At 42.8% G+C, this 23,321-nt stretch overlaps 1 protein-coding gene across 1 annotated transcript in view; it reads right to left on the bottom strand.

Moving 5' to 3' along the window:
- The window catches only part of RALB (RAS like proto-oncogene B), a 210,043-nt gene that overhangs the window by 70,986 nt on the left and 115,736 nt on the right, over positions 1 to 23,321 (bottom strand). Inside the window, exon 2 of the mRNA XM_069224620.1 lies at positions 7,823 to 7,991. Coding sequence (XP_069080721.1) covers positions 7,823 to 7,936 — 114 coding nt within the window. The 5' untranslated portion in view covers positions 7,937 to 7,991. The remainder of the gene's footprint in view (positions 1 to 7,822; positions 7,992 to 23,321) is intronic.

Below are 23,321 nucleotides of genomic sequence, written 5' to 3'. Positions count from 1 at the left end.
CTTCAGGAACCCTCTGGACCTTCAGTTCAAATTCATAAGCAGAAAAACACTTATCAATGTCATCTCCCACCACATAACTGGGCACCAGATCCTTGGGTATACAAACCTTCTTTTCGCCATCAGGTACTGTATGTATTGTGCCATGATCACTGCTGAACTCTGAGTGCCTGGCCTGAATGTCCAGCTCTTTTAGACTCAGTTCATGAGTCATAAGTAGTGTCTTCTCTGCTAAGGTTCTTTCAGTTTTTCTGTCCTCAGATTCCATTCTCAGTTTTCCCAACTGCAGCTGGAATTCTCTCCCCTCTCCTCTGGGAACAGGCCATAATTGGAGACACTGATCCCAACTCTCACAGGGGCCAAAAATCCAATGGTGTTCCCCTTAAACTGCTACAGATAGTACCTCGTCAGAGCCCTCCACAGGCTCCTCCAACTTGTCATTCTCTTGGGAGCAGGCCACTGCCCAGCCCCGGAGTGCCATTTGAAACTCCACCTTCTTTGTGGCTCCTCAGGTAGATACCCCCATTTTCTTGCAGATGTTTTTCAATTGGTTAACTGTATAAACTTCCAGCTAGGCCAGTTCAAACTCCATGGTTCCACTTGCAAAACCAGCCAGCGACATGATGTATCAAAAATGCGAAGCAGGGAAAAATTGCAGAAAAATTTGAGATAGTCTTTAATGTGGATGGGTAGTGTACATGTAGCTACTGTATGACACTGCACAAACACAAGTCCTATCCTCACAGCAGATCACCATTGTTGGCAACCAGGTCTCTAGCTGGCAGAGGTTTGCCCCTGTCCAAGTAGGGATCACAATCCTAGTCAGGGTAAGTCACAACACAACCTAAATTATCCTGTGCTCACCCTCTGGTAGCTTGGCACAGAGCAGGCAGGCCTAACTTAAATGGAAATGTGTAAAGTATTTGTGCAATAACTCATACGGTAACACACTGAACACACCATAGAAAGACTCCACACCGGGGCCAAAATGACAACATTTCCATCAATAGATTAAGAGATATTACTATTCAATGGACAAAGATAAAAGAGGTGATTTGATCAAGTGAAAGCGTGGACCACTTGGACCCGGTCCCAAATAATCGCATAGTAATTCTGTGCACTGCCGCAGGACTAGGTTAAGCTGATCTGAAGCAGAATCCTCCCACTTCGGGTGTGACTACAAAGTACCTTGAGGGGGATTCAAGTGAGGATGTTGGCTCATTCCGGCACTGCTCTTTGGTGCTGTATGCTGCCCCTGGGGCCTCAGCGTCTGCCACGAGCAGATTCCTTCGGCTGGAAATGGGAATCAGCACTGGATTCTCAGCGTCGATCAGCAATTAAGCATGGCGGAAAGGGAGGGCCGAACTGAGGGGAGTCACTTGTGCAGCTGCGGCGATTGCAGCAACCCAGTCGACGGTACCCTCACTCGGTACACAGTTCAGGACAGCTGTTCACACTCATGTTGAGGGTGTGAACAGGCGATAACCGGCATGAGGGGCAGCAAGCAGTATCTCGGCAGAACAAAAGGGGCTGAGCCCAACGTGGACCATCACCATATGGCAGCACGAGCCTACCAGAGCAGAGCGCTGATGATCGTAGGGAAGCTATGGCAAGGGGAGGGGGGTGAAGCCGATTAAGCTGGTAGCAAGGTCTTTGATGTCCCTGAGAGATCGGGGAGAACAGGGGGGCTAGCTAACAAGCCCTTGGAGATTACTCTTGGAGGGAAGGCCAGGTCCTTCCAGTGGGGTCAGAGAGTAGCAGGTAGCAGTGCAACAAGCGGTAGAGCAGCCCTTTCAGAAAAGCAGACCAGTTGAGTCCTTTTGGGCAACACAGCAGTTCTTCTGAGGGGGTTCAGCTCCAGAAGTGTCTGATTTGGGTGGGTCACAGACCCAATATTTATTCTCAAAAATGCCTTTGAAGTGGGGGAGACTTCAAAGAGTGGTTTTGAAGTGCACAAGTAATCCTTTCAATCCAGTCCTGTCTTCCAGACCTTCTGTGGGGGGTAATCAGTCCTTTGTGTGGGGTCAGGCCACTACCCCTTTGAAATGTAGTGGGGCCCCTTCCTCCCTACCAGCCATCACAATGCAGATGTGTGTAGCTTGATGCTCAGCCACACTTAACTGTCCAGTGTTTGTGGCTGTCTGGCGGGAATGCATAAAGTGGAGCTGTCACTTATCCAGACGTGATAGCAGACAGACTGTAAGGCACACAGGACAGTAATTGCAGAGAATGTCCACTTAAAAGTGCTACTTCAAAGATAGTAATGTTAAATTCTACCTCACCAGTAAAGAGGATTCATCATTACCATTCCAAAGTTATGAAACATGATGTAACTACTAATTTCAGATCAGGAGTCAGAACTAAAATGTTTATGAAGGAATTCCTAATGCTGGCCTATGAGAGGAGTATGCCTGACATTAGTGAGAAGCAACTTTGGGAGTTTTTCACTACCAGAACGTGTAAAGCTTAATAGTACATGTCCCAACTTTAAAATAAACTTCACCCTGACGCCCTATGGGTTACCTAGGGCCTACCTTAAGGGTGATTTGTGAGGAGAAAAAGGGGAGTTTGAAGGCTTAGCAAAGGGCTTTAAATAAGAAGTTGTAGCGGCAGTAATGGTGTAATCACAGTATTAAACTGCACCATAGGCCCTGCAATGGCAGATCTGAGACAATGCAATGGTGCTACTTAGGCAAACAGACATTCGATGCCTTCTCTATGGATCCTTAAGATTCCTAATCAGTGGCTTTATCTAAGCATGCAGCTCTTCTGCTGCTCAAGAAGCTTAAAGGCAGAATTTAGGGGCATGTATTCAGCAGCAGATCTAGGTTATAAAATACTTGATCACTACTTCACTTAACACCAGTAGTAATTAATACTTATAGTTCAACAGTTGCTCTACTATTCCCGTCTCTTATGGATATTTTTCCAAGCTGGTAAGTAGGACTGCAAATGAACCCAAGAACTTTAGACAGCAATGGAAGGGGCCTAACTGCCTAGGGGCTTTTTCAGGAAAAGTCCTCAAAGTAGCAAGTGGGAAAAGGGAAAGCTGTGAGTATCTCACCTAATATCTTTGGTCTCCTCACTGTGGAAAAATATGGGATGGTGATCTCATAGGGCAGCTATGACGTTCACTCATTTCAGGATGTCACGCAGAAACAGTTAATAAAAAATATCCCTGTTATTCACAGTTACCCATCTAGAATTCAAGGTTTATTGCTGCCGTGCAGTAATCACTTTGAGGCCAAGTAGCTACTGAGATGCTTCTCAGTTCAATCGCCCAATGCACATGTGTTTTCTTAGATTCAGCCGGCTTGCAGAAAAGCAGAAACATTTCGATATAATAAAATGGTAAACGACTCTTCTATTTTAACCTTGTGGCGGGCCTATGAATAAAGTCATCTTACCTATTGGGATAGTTTAAGGAGATCTTTGGTGGTCACAAGCATCATACATCTCGATCTCTAGTGTCGACCATCAGGACAAATTAACCAAGGGTTTGTTCTACACGGAAAGTGGCAACATCAGCCCATTTGTATTAGGGGCATAATATGTTAGGCAGCAGATAATTATCATGAATGTTATCTAAGTCTAGTTCACTGAAATCACCACCATATGAGTTTCAAAGCAGAGCAGACAAAATAGATTAGGTTTTGGACCAGGAGGCAATCCCATCTCCAATCTAGTTCAAAGTGGCTAATGGCTTTTCCTGAAAAAAGAAGACTACCTGCCCTTAAGGTACGCCCAATGAAGGCACTGTGCTTTTAACAGCATCATATTTGTGTCTCCTTTAAAGATTCTAGTATCGCTAACGGAGACTAACATGAGCAGAGATTTTGTCAGAGACATCCTTTAATGAGGTGGATGCATGCTTTTGTGGAACTCGATCAGAAACAAATATATTAAGGAGACTGGTACCGGGGGCATATGCTTGAAGCACACCATTAAGATGACTGTGTAGTATTCCCCTCAACAAGAATGGGTGGATGGAGCAGTAAAAATCACTATTCATTCTCCAGGATTTATAGAGAAGGGAGGAATATGAGGCAACAAACCACTGTAAATATTCCTGGGTTGACCAAGTGAATCATAGCAGACTTAGAAGACCCTTATCAGAGTTTTCTGTTCTTCAGAGACACTGAAATATGACAGATACCAAATGCATATAAGATAGTGGACACTTACACTGCCTTCATTTCCAGCATGGGAGAGTAGGACTATTATAGCTCATAACCAGAGTACACAGCAGGAGCTCTGGTTGACTGAAGGTGGCACTGAGAAGATGGTGCACAGGTGATGGCTGTAGTTTAATTGAGACTTGTTTAGCATCCAGGTGAGGTGCTTGAATTAAACCACTGTGCCATCACTATGAATTATAATCTGCAGGTCAAAATATTTACCAGAACCAACAGTGGCGGCTAAGCTTTACAAGGAAATGTAGCATAGTGGTAATCTCACTCCTGCATCGTAGATATGCTCACTAAAGTCATAAACATAGGATGTTCCCACCCACTTGCGGGTACCATGCAACACTTTCTTTCCAAATATTTAGAACCAATCTGTAGATGGAGGAAAGGCACCTCAATGTTCGAAAAGTTTGTGGTAGCTCCTGTATCAGTAGGAACAGCCTACTAATACAGATTTTTTTAACCAGAAAAGGGTCAAATTTGACACAGTAAGACCACAATGCATCAACTGATGAAGGCAATTTTGCACCCTGTCAAAAGAAAATATTACCTACATACAGTGAGAGAAAAATTAAGTAATAGGTTCCTGTCAGGTCAAGAGTGCAAAATCTGCCGAGAAAATTACATTGTTGCTTTATAAAGTCAGCAGCTTCCCTTCCCAGTGTGCACTGTACTGGAATTTCGCTCACAGCCTCAATTTTCTTTGAATGGTGATATGCCCTAATTGAGAAAGAAAATACTTGGACTGATAACCAGAGAGGAGAGAGGGTTGACTACGACTTCAGTGAGGATACGTAGGATGCAGAACTAGGATTACGCGTAAGTAACATTTCCCTCTGCATCATAGGATCCTCACTGATTGTCATGAACATAGATTAGAGTAGGAAGCATATCCATAACCCATGGGTGTCAATGCACAGTTATAAGAAAAATGATTTACAGAGATATTTTAACAAATGGTATTGCAAGTCAGAATATACTTCGTTAAAAAGATTTTTTTAGTGTTGCCTGACCAAATAACCTAATAAAGTGTCAGTTCTTAGATCCTTATCCCAACAATAATGCATGGAGAACATATGAACAGATTTCCATGTGGCTGCTTGGTACATTTTTGTTTATGGAACCTTTGTTATCCGGGCAACAGATGCTGCTTTGCTAAATGGAGAATGAGCTCTAGGCTTACCAGGAAGAGTCTTGGTAACAAAGAGTAATACAAAAAACTATTCATCTAGCAATGGTTTGTTTAGGGGAAGCCATACCCAATCTCAGAAGTCCATAGCAACTGATTTCTTTTAAGAACTTACTTCGTTCCGTCCAAATAAAATGTAGGAATTCTAGCATCTAACAAATGAAGGGCCGTTTCGGCTGCCAAAGGATTATGAAAAATACTAGAAGTGAGATTGTCTGATATATGTGAAAATCTTAGACAAACTAGGGTAAAAACGATGGATGTTTTCTTAACACTACCCAAATATTTTGAAATGCTCTGTATGGGCCTACAGAGGAAAGAGTTTGGATCTTACTAATCTCCTTGCTGACAATTGCTACCCTAAAAACTTACCTTTCAAGAAAGGTGCTGCATTTAGGTTTTTGGCTTGAAAGGAGGAGCCATGTGTTTAGATAAGACTAGATTTAACTCCAGTGGAGGAGGGAAGAAAAATGTTTTTTCTATCCTTCCAAGAAATCTTTTATAACTGGCATAGTGAAGAAAGATTTTCTGAAGGTTATTTTCTGTATGCTGTAAAACCAGCTAAGGTAATTTTAATGGAATTGAATTGTAGATCTGATTGAGCCAAATGAATAAGGCAAAAAGGCATCTTGACATTTTATGCATCGTTATTGTTATGGAAGCACACTGACAACTCTTTTCCACTTTAAAGTATAAGAAACTCCTTTGGTAGGGCATTTAGGTTCCTTGTGAATGACCATACGTTACCTTCAAGTGGGTGCTGCGAACTGGTCTTACTTTATTACAAGATACATTTTTCTGGTTAAAAAAAAAATTCAAAAAAGCAAGGCCTGTTTTTATGGACATGGAGGTGTCTATCCCCATCTACAGATTGACTTGAAATATTTGAACAGAAAGTGTCCCGGGGTCCCTGCAAATGTGCGGGAATATTCTCGATTTATGACTAACAGTGAGGATCCCGCGATGCAGAACTGATCCAATTAATGGAGAAGAACTTCTTGGGTAGTTTGGTATTGTGGTCAGTTCCCAGTCAGCAATATTAATTTCAAAGCACTTTCCCCACGGGCGACTGTATTGGAAGAGATTGCCTCAGAACCAGCAACGGGTGATTTCTTGGGTGCAACCGGGTTCTGTAATTGTGCATAATGAACTAAGCTAAAACAGGATACAAGCTGAGACTATCCCTGGGCCCAGTGCATTCCTACAGTCTGGAGGCTGAATCCTCAAAGGTGAACAGGGGGAAACAGCAAGTGGGATGTACCTTATAGTGTTTGTTGTTGATGTACTGTCTTTCTTTATATAGAAAGACATGGACCATGTCTCACCTGTACTTCCTAAACAAACATGTCAGTACAACAGAAAATTCTTGAACTGGGACGCTCATAAAGCTGCTCTTTTAGATTTTCAAGACTTTGGACAAACGCTCATTTTTTTGCTTGCATCATAGCTTGCATCATTAAACTACCTGTGTTTCCAAAAGGCCAATTTAAATGGCAGCATTAATTCTAACATGAAACAGCCAGCCAGCATAGCAGGATTAGAAAAACAAGCCTGAGCGACTACAAGTTAATGTAGCCTTGAACACTTTCTAATGAAAATTACTATTAAAGACAAAAGCATGATTTTTGGTTAACATCAATGACCAAATTCACCCATCTCTCCCTGGAGAAAATTAAAGTGTAACAATTATAATCATATGGCATAAAGTATAGCACACTCGGGTTCAAGAGTACAGTACTGACAATGTGCATGCTTTAGAGACAGACGTGTTACATACAGCAAACCTAACAACAAACAATGGAACATGTTACAGAGAGAAATTTAAAGTTGTAGGCTGGAAGGTAGGCGTTGGGCCAGGGATAAAAGAGAGGGAGAAAGTAAAAGGTCCTAAGGAAGGCATGAAGGAAGACTGAACGGGAAGGGGTATGCAGATGGGTGATCAGGATATAGTGCAGTATTCAAAGGGCTAGGGGAGGTTACATGCTCAGGGTTCAGCTGTGGGAAGGTTTCCCATACGGCTCGATGCTGCACAAGAAAAGTAGTCTTCGGTTCTTTCCGGAACTGAAGGAGGGATGGGGACAGACAGATTTTACCTAGGATGGAGTCCATGTGTGGGTGCTTAGAAGGAAGCTTTGTGTCATGTTTTCCCCTTCTTGCATTTTTTATTGCCATTATGGTGCAAGCGGCACAACGGAAATCCTTCGCCAATGGTTTGAGTCAATACCTTTGGAAAGAGAAACTGCTTTCCCATTTCACATGGAAAGCTCTTCCTGTGAATGAAGGCACGTCTCCCCACCCTATGGTGCTCTTTGCTGGAAATGTATCAAAATCGCTAGAAGTTGCTACTCAACTTAAGAAAAACCTAGGGCTATGGCAAAGGTTAAAAAAATATCTTGGTATGTAAAAAAGTGTAGTTGGTGGCATAGCAGCAGTGCTAGAGTCATCTTACCTCATCATACATGAACTGCAGAGTGAGAGCTGACTTGCCGACACCACCGCTGCCAACCATGATCACCTTGTGCAGCACCAGCGAGCTCTGGTTCTTGTTCTTGTTAGCAGCCATTGTACTGATCCCTAAGGCTGGTGAGTGATAACAGGTAGAAACCTCCTCAGAGCAACTGGTGAAGGGAAACAAAAAAAAGAAAATTCAATAAATATATATATTTTTTTTATTCAGAGCTAAACTCAAGTTTACATTTTCTTGCAGATGGAAAGAGCTGGCGGAAAGTTCACACGAAACGTGACTTCAAGCACCTAAATGACTGAGAAGAGCTTTTCTCAATAAAGGAGAAGTCGCATGGAACACGGATGCTTGGTACGAACTAATTCCTTGTAGAATGCGGATTTATGTACGTTAAAAACTTCTATTCACTTTTGAATGACAGCTTTTGTGCGCTACCAGCATGCCCACAAATGGAACCAATGAGGCAAAAACCAAACTATTTCATCTCCTCGAGGTTTGCTTCACCACAGGAGTGAAATAAGAAAGATTCACATAAAATTAAGACTTCCACCAAAGGCATACAAATTGGCAGATGTGCCCCCCTGCCCACCTCATTTAGCAATGAAAAACCCACTTGGTGAAAGTGTCTATGACACAAACGAGAAACGGGTCGGTCCCATGTGAATAGTGCAAGTGGCCTGACAAGCTGGCTGACACAGTGATCAAAGTAGGGCACACCACATGACTTAAGCTGGCTCAGTTGGAAAGTTCTGTACACACGCAGGGAGGCTCGGTGGTGTAAACGGGATGGATTTCAAATGGTAATTTAAATCCTGAAATCCACAAGCCTCCTCAGGTCTCGACGCTGTTCACGCTCTTTACATCCCAGAGATGCACATTTGCACCGGGGCCAGAACCAGATGGAAGTGAAATATCTCAATTTAGAGGACAATGAGAATCGGCCACAATGGCAACAAGGGCCCCAGGACGCCAATATGTATAGCTTTAGGAACGGCACTCTAGGAAGCCGCAATGTTTGTTAGAGCAATTATATCAAACTCACAAAACCTCCTCCTCGTTCTCCAGCCACCACTTTTCCCCTCAGCAATACTAGACTCATAATCCATTTAATTTCAACACCCTTTGCCGATAATTATGGGGAAAAGAATGGTTAACTGCATCCTCAAGGATGTTTTTAATGATCTGCTACGGAAACATTTAGAAAGATATTCTGTTTATATGCAGACACACAAGCCAGTTGTCTTTGTGCAGAACTGTAAATGTATATTCTACATTACATTATCAAAAAGCTGACGAACAGCTTTAACGTTCGAATACAATAGAATAGATTTTTACAGGGACCTTTAAAGTTGAAACAACCCCAAATAATTTTCAGTGTAAAATGCCCAGGCAGCGTCTGGAAACATGACCATGACACACGCATGCTCAATATTTCCATATTCTGGTACCACCTATATTGGTAAATAGGGTGAGACTGCAGGTCTTCCCTGTGTACTAGACCTAGGTACTTGGTTTGAGGCGGAAAACGGAGGCTCCAAAGCCTCTCTGATGCCTGGAGGTAGCGTGGTACAGCATTCCAAGAGGGATGCTTCAGATTCAAAGTCTTGCTCTCGATAAAAGGTGAAAACTCTTGCCAGAATTTTATTTTAAAAAATATCACCTTAAATGTTAATGTACAGTAAAAAGGAAACAATTTTTTTTTTTAAATGTATCCCACAAAATAAGCACAAGGTATTTACCCTGAAAACCCAAGTTACACAAAAGTTACGGTTCCAATCATTAAAATAATAACGATCACACTGCATTTGGTAATGTGATGTTTAACAAAACAGGTTTGTGATCCTCTTTCATTGAAACAATAGACCAAAGCAACTCTGTGGGAGCGGATCCTAATACCAATTATCCTCCTGATGGTCCTTGTTGCTCACTATTAAATACGCAACATTCTTCAGGCAACTTCATGAAAACTTTGACAAAGCCTTAAACTGTTTATATATTTTTCTAACGTTCACTTTTGAGTTTTAACAATATTTTGATCAGTAAAATCTGAACAGCCTGCGGTCTAAGCGTTTACTAAATACAAAAGTGTCAGCCACCTTGCAACACTATGGTGCTAGCAACACTTGGGCAACAGTCCAGAAATTAGGTCCTATAAATAAAAGGAGTCAGTGTTGTGACACAAAGATGGATATGTTATGCCTACCTACACAAATAAAGGGATAAACAGCTCTCTGGAACCCCTAAGTTATGTGTTCCACTAACAAGTGAGAGACAGAAAGTTTTTATTAATAAACTAGTGGCTTAGAAGTAGCATATGGCAGCTAATAAACCTATAGTTTTAAAGGCCTAACAGAGAAAACGCAGAAATGAAAGTGTACATGTCTAAATAGTGGTGGGCATTTATGCCTACCATTCGCATTTTAACATTGCGTTTAACATGAAGACATTGTGCATTTGTATTTTGAATGAATTATTAATGAATATTAATATGAAAGTATTATTTTAGTAAGAAACAGTACAAATAACATGTATTAAGAGTATTAATTGCATATGAATGAAATGCACTTGTACTGATTTAAATGAATACCATTAACATGATAAAAAAAAAATGTTTAAAATTGCTGTGACAACATGAATAATATTTGCAATTAGGCTTCCTTCACTTGATTAGACCTGAAGGTTCATTTTGCAAGCCGCAATGGAAAATGATGTATTTATCCCATCCCCTGTGACCTGAATCATTTGTCTAGGATGCTAATGTAATGTTGAATGTTCTATTGAACTGCAGGAGAAGAACACGTTTAAAATTTAGTGAATGTAACAGTATTTATTCTAGCTGTCGAATCGGACAGGAAATCACAGCGTTGATGTGAAAGAATATTGATGTAGTTTATTGTGGGTCCTGAGAAAAGAACTGTAAGTAGCAAATTATTAGAAAATGTAATATTTCGGTAGAATTGCATGTAGTCATAGTATGAACAATGCACCTTTGCTGAGAAGATTTTTTAAAAGTATCAGAACTTGGTGGTGCCTGCCTGAGGGACCAATCAAATGGATTTTGGTTATTTTAATGAGTGAAGAACTTTGAAACTGAACAGAGAGTTAGTTTTCCTACTGTCTGGAAGCTGTCTACTTCTGTTCTAAGCCTGTTCTCACATCTCTTCTCAGAGTTTCCTGATAAGTTTCCTCATCATAGTCCTAACTGCCCTATTATGTTATGTGGTTCAGTACTAATTATGCCAACTAATTCTGAACTGATCTGTCCTGTGTGCAGCTCGTGTTCTGCACTGTCCTGATGCTGCTGTCAACTGGCATTGGAAGAAGGTGACTGTTCCTGTGGAATTATCCTGAATGCTGTTCCATGAGGAGAAGTATAACTAAATGTGGCTTCTTATTTACATTTTTAGCTTAGTCACTTACTCCAGCATATATATATATTTTTTTTTTTTTTTTTTTTTAAGAGTTAGTTGTCCTGGTTAGATGTTTTCCACATTATTTTTGACTTCTTTATTTTTGCTTTTGCCCTCGTGTGTTAGCCCGTTCCCACACACGTCCCAATTCTGATTAGTGCTAAGACTGGCCCAGCTCTGAAACTGAATGTTAAAACTGTATTTTGATGATTTACTGATGTCACCATCATCTGCTTTGAATGTTAAAAATTATATGCATATTGTACTGTTGCTAATTTATATTATTTATTTGGAATGTTTAACAGTACATGTTTTTCCAGTATGTTTATAACTTAGCTTGTGCACCATTTACGTGACATTAACTTGGGGATTGTAATAAAGCTTTGAATCTTTATTTGGTTTGGAGTTTGATTTAGTGCTCAAATTGTTATGGTGTTAGTACTGTTTATGGTATAATGTCACTGATTTGTGATTGAATGATTCTGACTACTACACTCTTCGCCAAGTCCAAAGATTCAGTCAACCTCAGAGGGTGAGAGTTTGTGATGGTGTCTCACCACCTGAGCGCTGGTGGTTGTTGGCCTGGAACTGGAGAGTAGGAATACTGGATAGTGCGTAGCTAGTGGATGTCAAAGGGTGACAGGGAGTCCCACAGATGAAAAAAATCGTTAGGTAGTGCAGGTAGGTTTTGTTATAAGGAAGCAGGCTCACAAACTCTTGAAGACTGTGACAGGATAGTTGTCATCTGATCTCTAGTGAAAAGTAGATGGTACTTTTAGACACTTTGATTAGCTTTTGCTGAATTAGATGGCAGGATGGGCCAATCATCCAAGAGCTGCAATATAGGACAGTAGAAAATGACAGGGTTCCTTGTGTCTCAGCACTAATTCAGAGGAGGCGGAGAACCTTCCTCAGAAATCTTTCAAAAATCTATTCTGTGGGGTTCATACAGGTCTCAGATGAGGACACTGAAGCAGACCTCCAGCCTATATTTCAATTCCAAGGCAGCTGGGAAGCAGCCCACTGCAGATTCCAGTTACTGAAACATAACAGTTCAAAACGCAACCACTCCCATTGCAGCAGTTTTTTTGTTGCTTCTAACAGGGTGTGGCTGTTGGTGGTCACAACAGGTTTATCCAGCTCCCAGTATGCCTTGCAGGATCCGGTGGCTAAGTGCACACAGAACAAAGTAAGCCCATAGGGCTGATGTCACAGGAAATCGTGTGTATCCGATTCAGACAGCTCAAGTAGAAAAGAGAAGGGAAGGTGGGATAAACCTGTTTTTAAGGGCAGCGAGAAACCTCCTCTTGCGCCACTGTTTACAAAAAGGAGGTTGCAGAACCCCTCAAATCATTAAAAAAAGTGTCCTTTTAAATCATGTAGACAAGGTACAAAGTGGGCCACATATGGAAGGTAAAATATGTGCATTCACCAAAGGACCCTAACATGTTAAAACAATAAGGCACAAGGAACAGAAGTTTCGCTGAGATGCACTGAAAAGCAGTTTAGTTAGAAGATTGTGGTACTCGTGCCCAGTAATGGTAAGGTGAGGTGCACAGAAGACAACAAGGCACAGAATTGGCCCCAAGTCGGAGGGCCGCACTTTACTCGCACTTTACTCGCACTCCCTTTTTAAAATCAGACCTCAAACTATACTCGGTATGCCAGTGTCACAAACAGAAAAACGCCAAACAACGGAGCAGAGCCTATTGATGGCTTGACTGATTAAGTATTAGAATGTATTTTTATCGTCTGGACTTTGTTTTCTCATTAAACTTTTATGGCTACAGATTCACTTCAGAGAATACTTGCTTGCATTTTAATCTCTAGCAGTTTCCCCTTTTCTGCCAGCTTTAGGTCACGTTAAGTAGAACTGATTCAACGGGAATGGATTTCATTTAAAATACTATAATCTCAATAGTTGCTTTATTTTCATCTCAGATGTGAAGGATTTATGGGTTAGGTGATCAGGAACTGAATCTGTATTTCCAAGATTGGCCTGCACGCAGTAAAATTGCGAAAAGATAAAAAAAAGTCTTAAATTACTTCTGTGAAATCTTTCTGTCATTGGGGAAAAAAAACACCGAGTACACTATCATCCTTAAATATACAACGAAAGGAGCCTAAAATGAAAAACAACGCAGTTTGGAATCGTAAAGAAGTAACAATAAATCAGAACATGTGGAAGATTGCCCTGGGAAAGGAGAGAATGTGCTCTAACAGGGCTGGACGTCTATGGACAGTTTTATTGACTTAGCTCTGACCTCGTATGAAAAAAAGGATTTCTCAAGCGCGTGGCATCATCGGGGGAAAAAGAAGGCTGGAAACTCTTTTAAAGTCCCAGCGTGAATTTTATGAGGTACTTGACGTGGAAACCTTCTTGGAGCTAAGCAGTCAAAAAAAAGTACGTCGAAAACGATTTGTCAACGTTTCGTCAGATTTCGGCAACAAATACGTGCCAGGAACGTTAACGCAAGGAGAGGAAAGCATGCTACTGTCCACTAACTGAATTGCAAAGGCCCAAGTACATTTAAATAACCCTGGCCCAGGGGCTGCTAGAAGCTGCCTACGAATTTGGCAACCTGGAAAACACCAGAGTCGTCTTGCGTGTCCAACCACAAACCAGGATAATGTTCATCAAAAATTCAAACGCAGGCTGGAGTCGGGGCACTCAACAGAAGGGAGGGGAACTTGGGGTGCGTTGGGGAGGAGAGTAACAAGCAATCCACGTTTGATACTGCAAGTTCATTCATCTTAAGAAATGACTGCAGTGACTCACCCAATGTAATAAACCCAGGAAGAGGATGTGATGCCCTTCAGATAGGGACAAAAACATAGGCCCATGCTGGTCCAGCACCAAAGTTTTGGAAATCTTAGAGGCAGCCAGTTTAGGAGGCTGTCCTGGTTTGTAGTGGTACCAAGGGGTACTTACACTCTGCACCAGGTCCAGTTATCCCTTATTAGAGTAGAAGAGGTGTCTAGCAGCTCAGGCTGATAGAAAAGGTAGCTTAGCAGAGCAGCTTAGGCTGAACTAGGAGACGTGTAAAGCTCCTACTATACCACTGATGTCATATGCACAATATCATAAGAAAACACAATACACAGATATACTAAAAATAAAGGTACTTTATTTTTATGACAATATGCCAAAAGTATCTCAGTGAGTACCCTCAGTATGAGGATAGCAAATATACACAAGATATATGTACACAATACCAAAATTATGCAGTAATAGCAATAGAAAGCAATGCAAGCAATGTACAGTCACAATAGATTGCAATGAGAGCACATAGGTATAGGGGCAACACAAACCATATACTCTAGAAGTGGAATGCAAACCACAAATGGACCCCAAACCTATGTGAGCTTGTAGAGGGTCGCTGGGACTGTAAGAAAACAGTGAGGGTTAGAAAAATAGCCCACCCCAAGACCCTGAAAAGTGGGTGCAAAGTGCACCTAAGTTCCCCAGAGAGCACAGAAGTCGTGATAGGGGAATTCTGCAAGGAAGACCAACACCAGCAATGCAACAACAATGGATTTCCTGACGAGAGTACCTGTGGAACAAGGGGACCAAGTCCAAAAGTCACGATCAAGTCGGGAGTGGGCAGATGCCCAGGAAATGCCAGCTGTGGGTGCAAAGAAGCTGTGGATTCTGCAAGAATGACAAGGGCTAGGAACTTCCCCTTTGGAGGATGGATGTCCCACGTCGTGAAGAAGCTTGCAGAGGTGTTTCCGTGAAGAAAGACCGCAAAAAAGCCTTGCTAGCTGCAAGGGTCACAGTTAGGGTTTTTGGATGCTGCTGTGGCCCAGGAAGGACCAGGATGTCGCCAATTGCGTGAGGAGACAGAGGGGGCGTCCAGCAAGACAAAGAGCCCACTCAGAAGCAAGCAGCACCCGCAGAAGTGCCGGAACAGGCACTACGAAGAGGAGTGAACCGGAGCTCACCCGAAGTCACAAAGGAAGGTCCCACGACGCCGGAGGACAACTCAGGAGGTCGCGCACTGCAGGTTAGAGTGTCGGGGACCCAGGCTTGGCTGTGCACAAAGGAAATCCTGGAAGAGTGCACAGGAGCCGGAGTAGCTGCAAATCACGCAGTTCCCAGCAATGCAGTCTAGCTTAGGAAGGCAAGGACTTACCTCCACCAAACTTGGACTTAAGAGTCACTGGACTGTGGGAGTCACTTGGACAGAGTTGCTGAGTTCAAGGGACCTCGCTCGTCGTGCTGAGAGGAGACCCAGAGGACCGGTGATGCAGTCTTTTGGTGCCTGCGGTTGCAGGGGGAAGATTCAGTCGACCCACAGGAGATTTCTTCGGAGCTTCTAGTGCAGAGAGGAGGCAGACTACCCCCACAGCATGCACCACCAGGAAAACAGTTGAGAAGGCGGACGGATCAGCGTTATAAGGTCGCAGTAGTCGTCTCTGCTACTTTGTTGCAGTTTTGCAGGGTTCCAGAGCAGTGAGCGGTCGATTCCTTGGCAGAAGGTGAAGAGAGAGATGCAGAGGAACTCTGATGAGCTCTTGCATTCGTTATCTAAAGAATTCCCCAAAGCAGAGACCCTAAATAGCCAGAAAAGGAGGTTTGGCTACTTAGGAGAGAGGATAGGCTAGCAACACCTGGAGGAGCCTATCAGAAGGAGTCTCTGACGTCACCTGCTGGCACTGGCCACTCAGAGCAGTCCGGTGTGCCAGCAGCACCTCTGTTTCCAAGATGGCAGAGGTCTGGAGCACACTGGAGGAGCTCTGGGCACCTCACAGGGGAGGTGCAGGTCAGGGGAGTGGTCACTCCCCTTTCCTTTGTCCAGTTTCGCGCCAGAACAGGGCTGGGGGATCCCTGAACTGGTGTAGACTGGCTTATGCAGAAATGGGCACCATCTGTGCCCATGAAAGCATTTCCAGAGGCTGGGGGAGGCTACTCCTCCCCAGCCCTGACACCTTTTTCCAAAGGGAGAGGGTGTAACACCCTCTCTCTGAGGAAGTCCTTTGTTCTGCCTTCCTGGGCCAAGCCTGGCTGGACCCCAGGAGGGCAGAAACCTGTCTGAGGGGTTGGCAGCAGCTGCAGTGAAGCCCCAGGAAAGGTAGTTTGGCAGTACCTGGGTCTGTGCTAGAGACTCGGGGGATCTGGCATTGGGGTGACAATTCCATGATCTTAGACATGTTACATGGCCATGTTCGGAGTTACCATTGTGACGCTATACATATGTAGTGACATATATATAGTGCACGCGTGTAATGGTGTCCCCGCACTCACAAAGTCCGGGGAATTTGCCCTGAACAATGTGGGGGCACCTTGGCTAGTGCCAGGGTGCCCACACACTAAGTAACTTAGTACCCAACCTTTACCAGGTAAAGGTTAGACATATAGGTGACTTATAAGTTACTTAAGTGCAGTGGTAAATGGCTGTGAAATAACGTGGATGTTATTTCACTCAGGCTGCACTGACAGGCCTGTGTAAGAATTGTCAGAGCTCCCTATGGGTGGCAAAAGAAATGCTGCAGCCCATAGGGATCTCCTGGAACCCCAATACCCTGGGTACCTCAGTACCATATACTAGGGAATTATAAGGGTGTTCCAGTATGCCAATGTAAATTGGTGAAATTGGTCACTAGCCTGTTAGTGACAATTTGGAAAGAAATGAGAGAGCATAACCACTGAGGTTCTGGTTAGCAGAGCCTCAGTGAGACAGTTAGTCATCACACAGGGAACAAATACAGGGCACACTTATGAGCACTGGGGCCCTGGCTGGCAGGGTCCCAGTGACACACACAACTAAAACAACATATATACAGTGAAATATGGGGGTAACATGCCAGGCAAGATGGTACTTTCCTACAGCCAGCCTGACCGAAAGTCCAGAGGCCCAGCTTCAGAAACATGCCTTATGCAGCTGGACCTATACCCTGGTGGAAAGCCTAGGGACCAGTGGGCAGGCAAGAAATGGTGCATGCCCCTTCCCTCTTAATAGCAGGCTCAACCACAAAGGCAAAGTGAAGCACTGTAAGGGTACGCTCCAACGGGCTAGGGATGGAAGATCAGAGAGGGGAGGGGGTTGCGGGGCAGGGGTGTGAAGGCACACTTGAGCAACGAGTGATCTGGTCAACAAGGTCGGCACCCCCGATTAGGGCAATAAAGTGGAAGCCTTCAAATAGGCAGATAAAAAGGGGAAGAGTGCAGGAACAATCACACTTGTTTCTGTCTCTATTCGCACTGAAGGATTTCTGTGAGAAAGTGAGAAAGCGGGTAGAACGTTGCAATGTCACAGAGATGGATTAGTGGACTGCAAAAAGACGATTGATTACTGAATTAAAAGAATACTTGGACCCAAAGTGGACTGAGGGGGACAGCACTATACTCCACAGGCTCTGGGATGCTAGATGGCAGGCCAGCGAAAGAAAGAGGAGAGGTTACCTCTTAAAGCATACTTTGGCACCTTCAACCCAAGCGGTACGGAGCAAGCTGAAGGCGGGAATCAGTGGGGCTTTCACCAAAAGGGGCAACAAGCATGTCTCCAACATTAATTAAGAACCAGTACGACAAAGGGTCTGAACTGAAATTTGAAGACGTTAAGGAGTTTGACAATGTCTTCCCGTCTGCAAGCAGTGGATTGACTTTGACAGAATGCATCAAAAAACAATGGCAAGAATACTCCATAAAAGCAAACTCCTCGAATCATGTGAATGCATTGATGGGGATTAAAGCTAAGTGACCCGAATACACATGGTATGCTATGGCCCTTCAGCAACAGAGAAAAGGGCTAGACATCATTTTGTGTCCTGTTACAGCCTTCAGGAGCCCAAACATTAGGTATGCATATACCTTTAAGCTACCTTGAGAACCTGTCTCAAAATTAAGCGAGACCACTTTAAATGCAGCTTCAAACTGATTTATTATGGGAGAAGAGAGAGAAAACAATCTTTTTTGTGAGGGCCACTTGCCTGTTGCAAGATAATGGATGTTATTGGGTGATGTTCTACATACGGTTGAAAAACTCGCTTAACTGCCTGATTGTGGATTCTTTAGATACTAGTAGAACATATTTGCAAGGCACACCAATCAAATCAGCATGTTTGTTTCATACTGTCACTTCACAGTTCATTAAAGGACAGAAGGTATGGTGTGTGTGTGAATGCCTTTGCATAGAGAAACATTTGGGTTTAGCTTCAATATTTGCAAGTAGCAGATGCAGGCAGCGTTATTATCAAAGGCATCAGTCCAGCATCTCCGAAGTAGATCCAGGAGAATCAGACTCATGTCATAATTTCAGGATAACCACTACATGAACGTTTTCCGTTCGGATTGTTAGTACATTTATGCCATATGCATATCCTGAAAATTTGGCACTTCACAGGTCTCTCCTGGACCTATGTTGGGCATCCTCTCAAAGAGGTTTAACAAATATATATCTGCAGAATTGCACGTACATATTTCTCACAAGTTAAAGCTTATATGCCATCTCATGAACTCTCTACTGCTTTACAGGTTCCGGAGTACAGATCCACACGTTTACAGTACTGGAAACTGCCTCACAAAAGCTGCTGAGATAGCCGTTTTGAATAAATGTTTTTTTCCACTATAAATAACATACTGTGATTCAAGCTGTTCCAAATTACACATATTCTCAGACAGAACTGGGAAACAGTTCAGGTAGAACAGCAAAATTGAATCAATTGGGGGAAATGATGGATTATGAGGGATAATTACTGTTTTTAAACCTCTAACTTTCCCACTATTCCACAACACCTTTTCTGGTGCATTGGGCTTTTGTCTTTGTTGGATGCTTCCGACATTGCAAATGCATGCATTTTGATGTTTGTGGACTTCTGCAGGTTTCTCATACAATGTGTCTGCAAGTAGCCTTGCAGCCATTAGGAATAATAGAGTTCTTATGAAGAGTGAGAGGAGATGGGTGTGGTTCCCCCTCACACGTCCCACAATCACCCTCTCCCCTCCAATTTTAATTCACAGAAATTAGAAACGAAAGGGAAACGCATGTGTGCCATATGGTGGTGAAGGGCACTTCCAAAACAAAATATAGCTATATAAATAACGTTAACTGATAATGGCTACCTTCGGAGTAGGCTGAACAGGCATCTACATATTTATTCTGGCCTCCTTTTTTCCATAACAGAGTTAGTTTTCCACAGTGGCAGAACACAGGTAGCCAATCACTCGTGTTTTCAAACTTTGAGCACTTATAAGTTGTAGATGGAAACATATTTGTTTACAGGAGTTATATAAAAAGGCATCCAGCTGTTGAAAAATCCAAGATAGTGTAAGTTAGACCCGCTCAAAGCAGTGTGTTAAGCCAACCTATTAAACAAGTGGTGACAATGTCAATCATTTTGACTTTTCTATACTGAAAAAAGCTTGGTGAAGCTTCAGTAAGACGAAGCAGGTACCATCAGCGGATCAAGCTAGCATATCACATCAAGAATTGTCATACCACATGCAGCAACAATGCCCATATTTAGTATGCAAAAGAAGCCCTCTAAAGGGTTAATAATAGAGGACGGACTGATCATCATCTATGGCAGTGATTCTCAACCTGTGGTGCAGAGATCCCTGGGGGCCTGCGAAGCACACTTAGGGGGGGGTGGGGGAGGTGCGATATAATAGAGAATGATATTATATTAACTGATATATACATAAAGAAGCTAAATGTACAATTTTCAAGTTCGAAATGTTTTGTAAAGGTGAACAAATTTGAAATTGGAGACTAAAATTTAGGTTAGTATCCTCAGAATGAATTGTGAGAGCAGTGCAAGTGCATCATACAGAATAGAGTATGGACGCGCCAACAGCCAGCCTTGCCAGAGCACCAGCTGATCAAGGGGGCGGAGACTAGGCCCCTTTAAACCTGCAAAGCGCGCCCACTTCACGGGACGCGCCAACAGCCAGCCTTGCCAGAGCACCAGCTGATCAAGGGGGCAGAGACTAGGCCCCTTTAAACCTGCAAAGCGCACCCGCTTCGCGGGACGCGCCAACAGCCAGCCTTGTCGGAGTACCAGCTGATCAAGGGGGAGGAGACTAGGCCCCTTTAAACCTGCAAAGCGCGCCCGCTGGCTCGTCCTGTGCTTGTGTGCTTGTCTGTGCCCATCTGTGACCGGCTGAGGCCCCCCCCCCCCCCCGAAGCCTGCAGACTAGGAGGTCTTGAGCGTCCAGCATCCAAGGAAGAGAGGAGAAGTAAGCCATATTTTTGACCTGCTAATTGAGTAGGTTACTCATCTACGTATTTGAAACTGTTATACAGCAAGAGGTGCTTTATTACTATTTGTTTTGGCTAACTGTGGGCGTCTGTCCTATTACTAGCTGAATACGATGGGTAAAAGGAAGAACATTATATCCGGGGCTGAAGGAGTACATGCTGTGCCTATTCAATCATCAATAAATAGCTATTTATCTACAGTTATTGGGGCCATTGAAACTGAAATTGGACAAGTAGAAGAAAGGATTGGGGTGGCCAATAATTTATCTCAAAGAATCCCCTTGGAGCCCATGGTTCATATACAGTCTACAGACTCTTTAACTGTCCCTTCTAATTTTGGCCTGCCTCAACCTAAAGATAAAATTAATGTGCTGCACCCCCTACAGTCCCCTAATGTATGCAATGAAGCCACTATAGAACACTTAGTTGCTATCTCTCCTCCTTCTAAAAAATAGGAAAGCTGGAGGTCATCGTAAAAGCACCAAGCTGCTAAAACAAGTTCCAAATGCTAAGGAACTTATTTCTTCATCATTGGATACCCCGGTTGATAATTTCTCCACAATAAGTTTACCACCAGGAGAACTGGGCTTAGACAGTAGGAATTTAAAGGGTTATTACTCTATGCCCAACTTGGACCAAATTCTTAAACCACTTTTTGTGGCCTTATAGGAGAAATGAACATTATTAATTAATTCTAAATTCAAGCAGCTACAAGAAACTGTTCTTAAATCTTTGTCTCAACAGTCCACTACAAAAACTTATATAAATCCTTTGGCTTCTTCTATCCAGGAAACTACGTCCGATCACAAAGACTCACAGCAAGTTGACTGCTTAATGGATTACGACCAAACTTCGGTTCATCATAAATCCACTCGCGGCTTCCATGGTGACTTACCTATAGATCCTTTGCCTATTCTGACTGGCAGTACGACCACACTTTTGAAACCTGATATAGCCTTTAGACCAAGATCATTTGTCACTCCAACTGAGGTTTTACAGCTTCTGCCAGACAGTATGCCATATGTTTTAGTCTTAGCTAATGTGCCCCCACTTGACTGTACTCCGAAAGAAGACAGTCAGGCTCTAATAAAGAAATGTGCACACTGGATGAGGAGAAAACGTAGATGCCAAGACAATTTAAATAGTAGAATCATTATGGCAAGAAGGGTGAAGTGGGTAGGTTTGTCCAACAAAGCATATGAAGGTGATTGCCTAGTGATTAATTTTGCCGACCTTCATTTGGTTAACTATCTGCTGGTGACCCTGCCATTGTGTGCGAAGGGGGATGGTGGGATCAAAATTCACCCTTTACGTTTTTTCTATAAGCCGACTGTTCTATCAATTCCCTCCATGAAGGTTCCTTACGAACTAAATGTAGATCCACTGAAGGTACCACCATGGTACTCCACCCTCGACTTTGAAGGTAATCAAAATCTGTCACCCCTTGACGTTAATGATTGACAAGTGGAGGGGAAGGTGCTTCCAATTGATATTCCGCAGGAGAATGAGATGATGGGAGGGCATATATCTCTGGTATTATCAACAGGGTCTGATGAGTCAGCTATTTTATCACAGAATGTAACAGATATTGCTATAAATAAGGAGCCAAGGAACACGTCCCAGGAAAGTATTGAGTCTCTATCCTTAATTAGTTGGAACATCGTAGGGCTTCGATCTAAAGTTGGAAATCAAGAATGGTTGAAGTTTGTATCCACTTACGATATTATTTGTTTCCAAGAAACCTGGTCTATGGCCCCTTTTTATCTGGATGGTTATTATTCTGTGTTTCAGCCTGCTCTTCCATCCATACCGGGCAGAGCAAGTGGTGGGCTTTTGGTACTTGTGTCTTTATTACTCCCAAAAATCGAGGTCTCTCTCATTTGGTCTTCTGCCTTTTTTTATGGTGGTCTCATTATCAATGGCTGGGTGTAAGGATATTTTACTTTTGAATTTTTATAACAACATTCCGTGTAATGCCTTGTCAGGAAGCCTCGAAGAGTTAACAGATTTTTTAGACTCTGCAGGGAAACTCCAGGAAAGGGAATTTGATATGATTTGGGTCGGAGATTTTAATGTTCAGTTGTGTAATTATGAACTACCACATATATATGGAACCCTTATAGAAGGTAGAGAATCACCTACACACTTTATCCACTCTAATGTAGGTAATGCTCTGAATTCCCTTATTTATAAATTCGATCTTATTTTTGCAAGGGATACGTCAAATACTCAGATAAGGAAAATACCCACCTATACTGGGAGCACGAATGATAGCATTATTGAGTTTATTCTTATCTGCCCTTCACTCCATCGGGAAATTGTGTATTTTTAGATTATATCCCATTGTGCCAGTGACCATAATCCCTTGAGTATAAAACTAGCCCTTAAAACGAGGGCAATTTTACCTAGGACAGTATGTAAGGGGAAAGTGGTTTTTAAAAGAAATTTTAGCCCCCGTATTAAGTGGGAGAGAGTAAATTCAAACACCTTTCACGAGGAGTTTATAACATAAAATATGGCCCATATTAATATTTGTCTGTCTTTGCAACCTGTTTGTGTCCATCTTGTAGCTGCTTATGAGTCTTTAAGTCATGCTATTTCTGAGGCACTGACGTATGCTGAACACTCTAAAGGTGCAAAACCTCAACGCTGGTTTAATTAAGCCTGTATGGCTGCCCACAGAGATTTAAAAACAGCTATTAAAACTATTCCATTTAGCCGTGACTTAGTTATACAGGCTAGGGGTCGATATAAGTCAGTTCTTGAGGATAGGAAGAACGAAGTACGCACTAGAGCATGGGAAGATCTCATGGCAGCTACGGAATTGTGGGACCCCTCTCAATTTTGGAAGGTGGTTAACCATCCATATTT

The sequence above is a fragment of the Pleurodeles waltl genome, chromosome 3_1 (genome assembly GCF_031143425.1).
Source record: "Pleurodeles waltl isolate 20211129_DDA chromosome 3_1, aPleWal1.hap1.20221129, whole genome shotgun sequence".
Lineage (NCBI taxonomy): Eukaryota > Metazoa > Chordata > Amphibia > Caudata > Salamandridae > Pleurodeles > Pleurodeles waltl.
The sequence above is the reverse complement of the archived record's forward strand: the minus strand, read 5'-3'. Positions and strand labels throughout refer to the sequence as shown.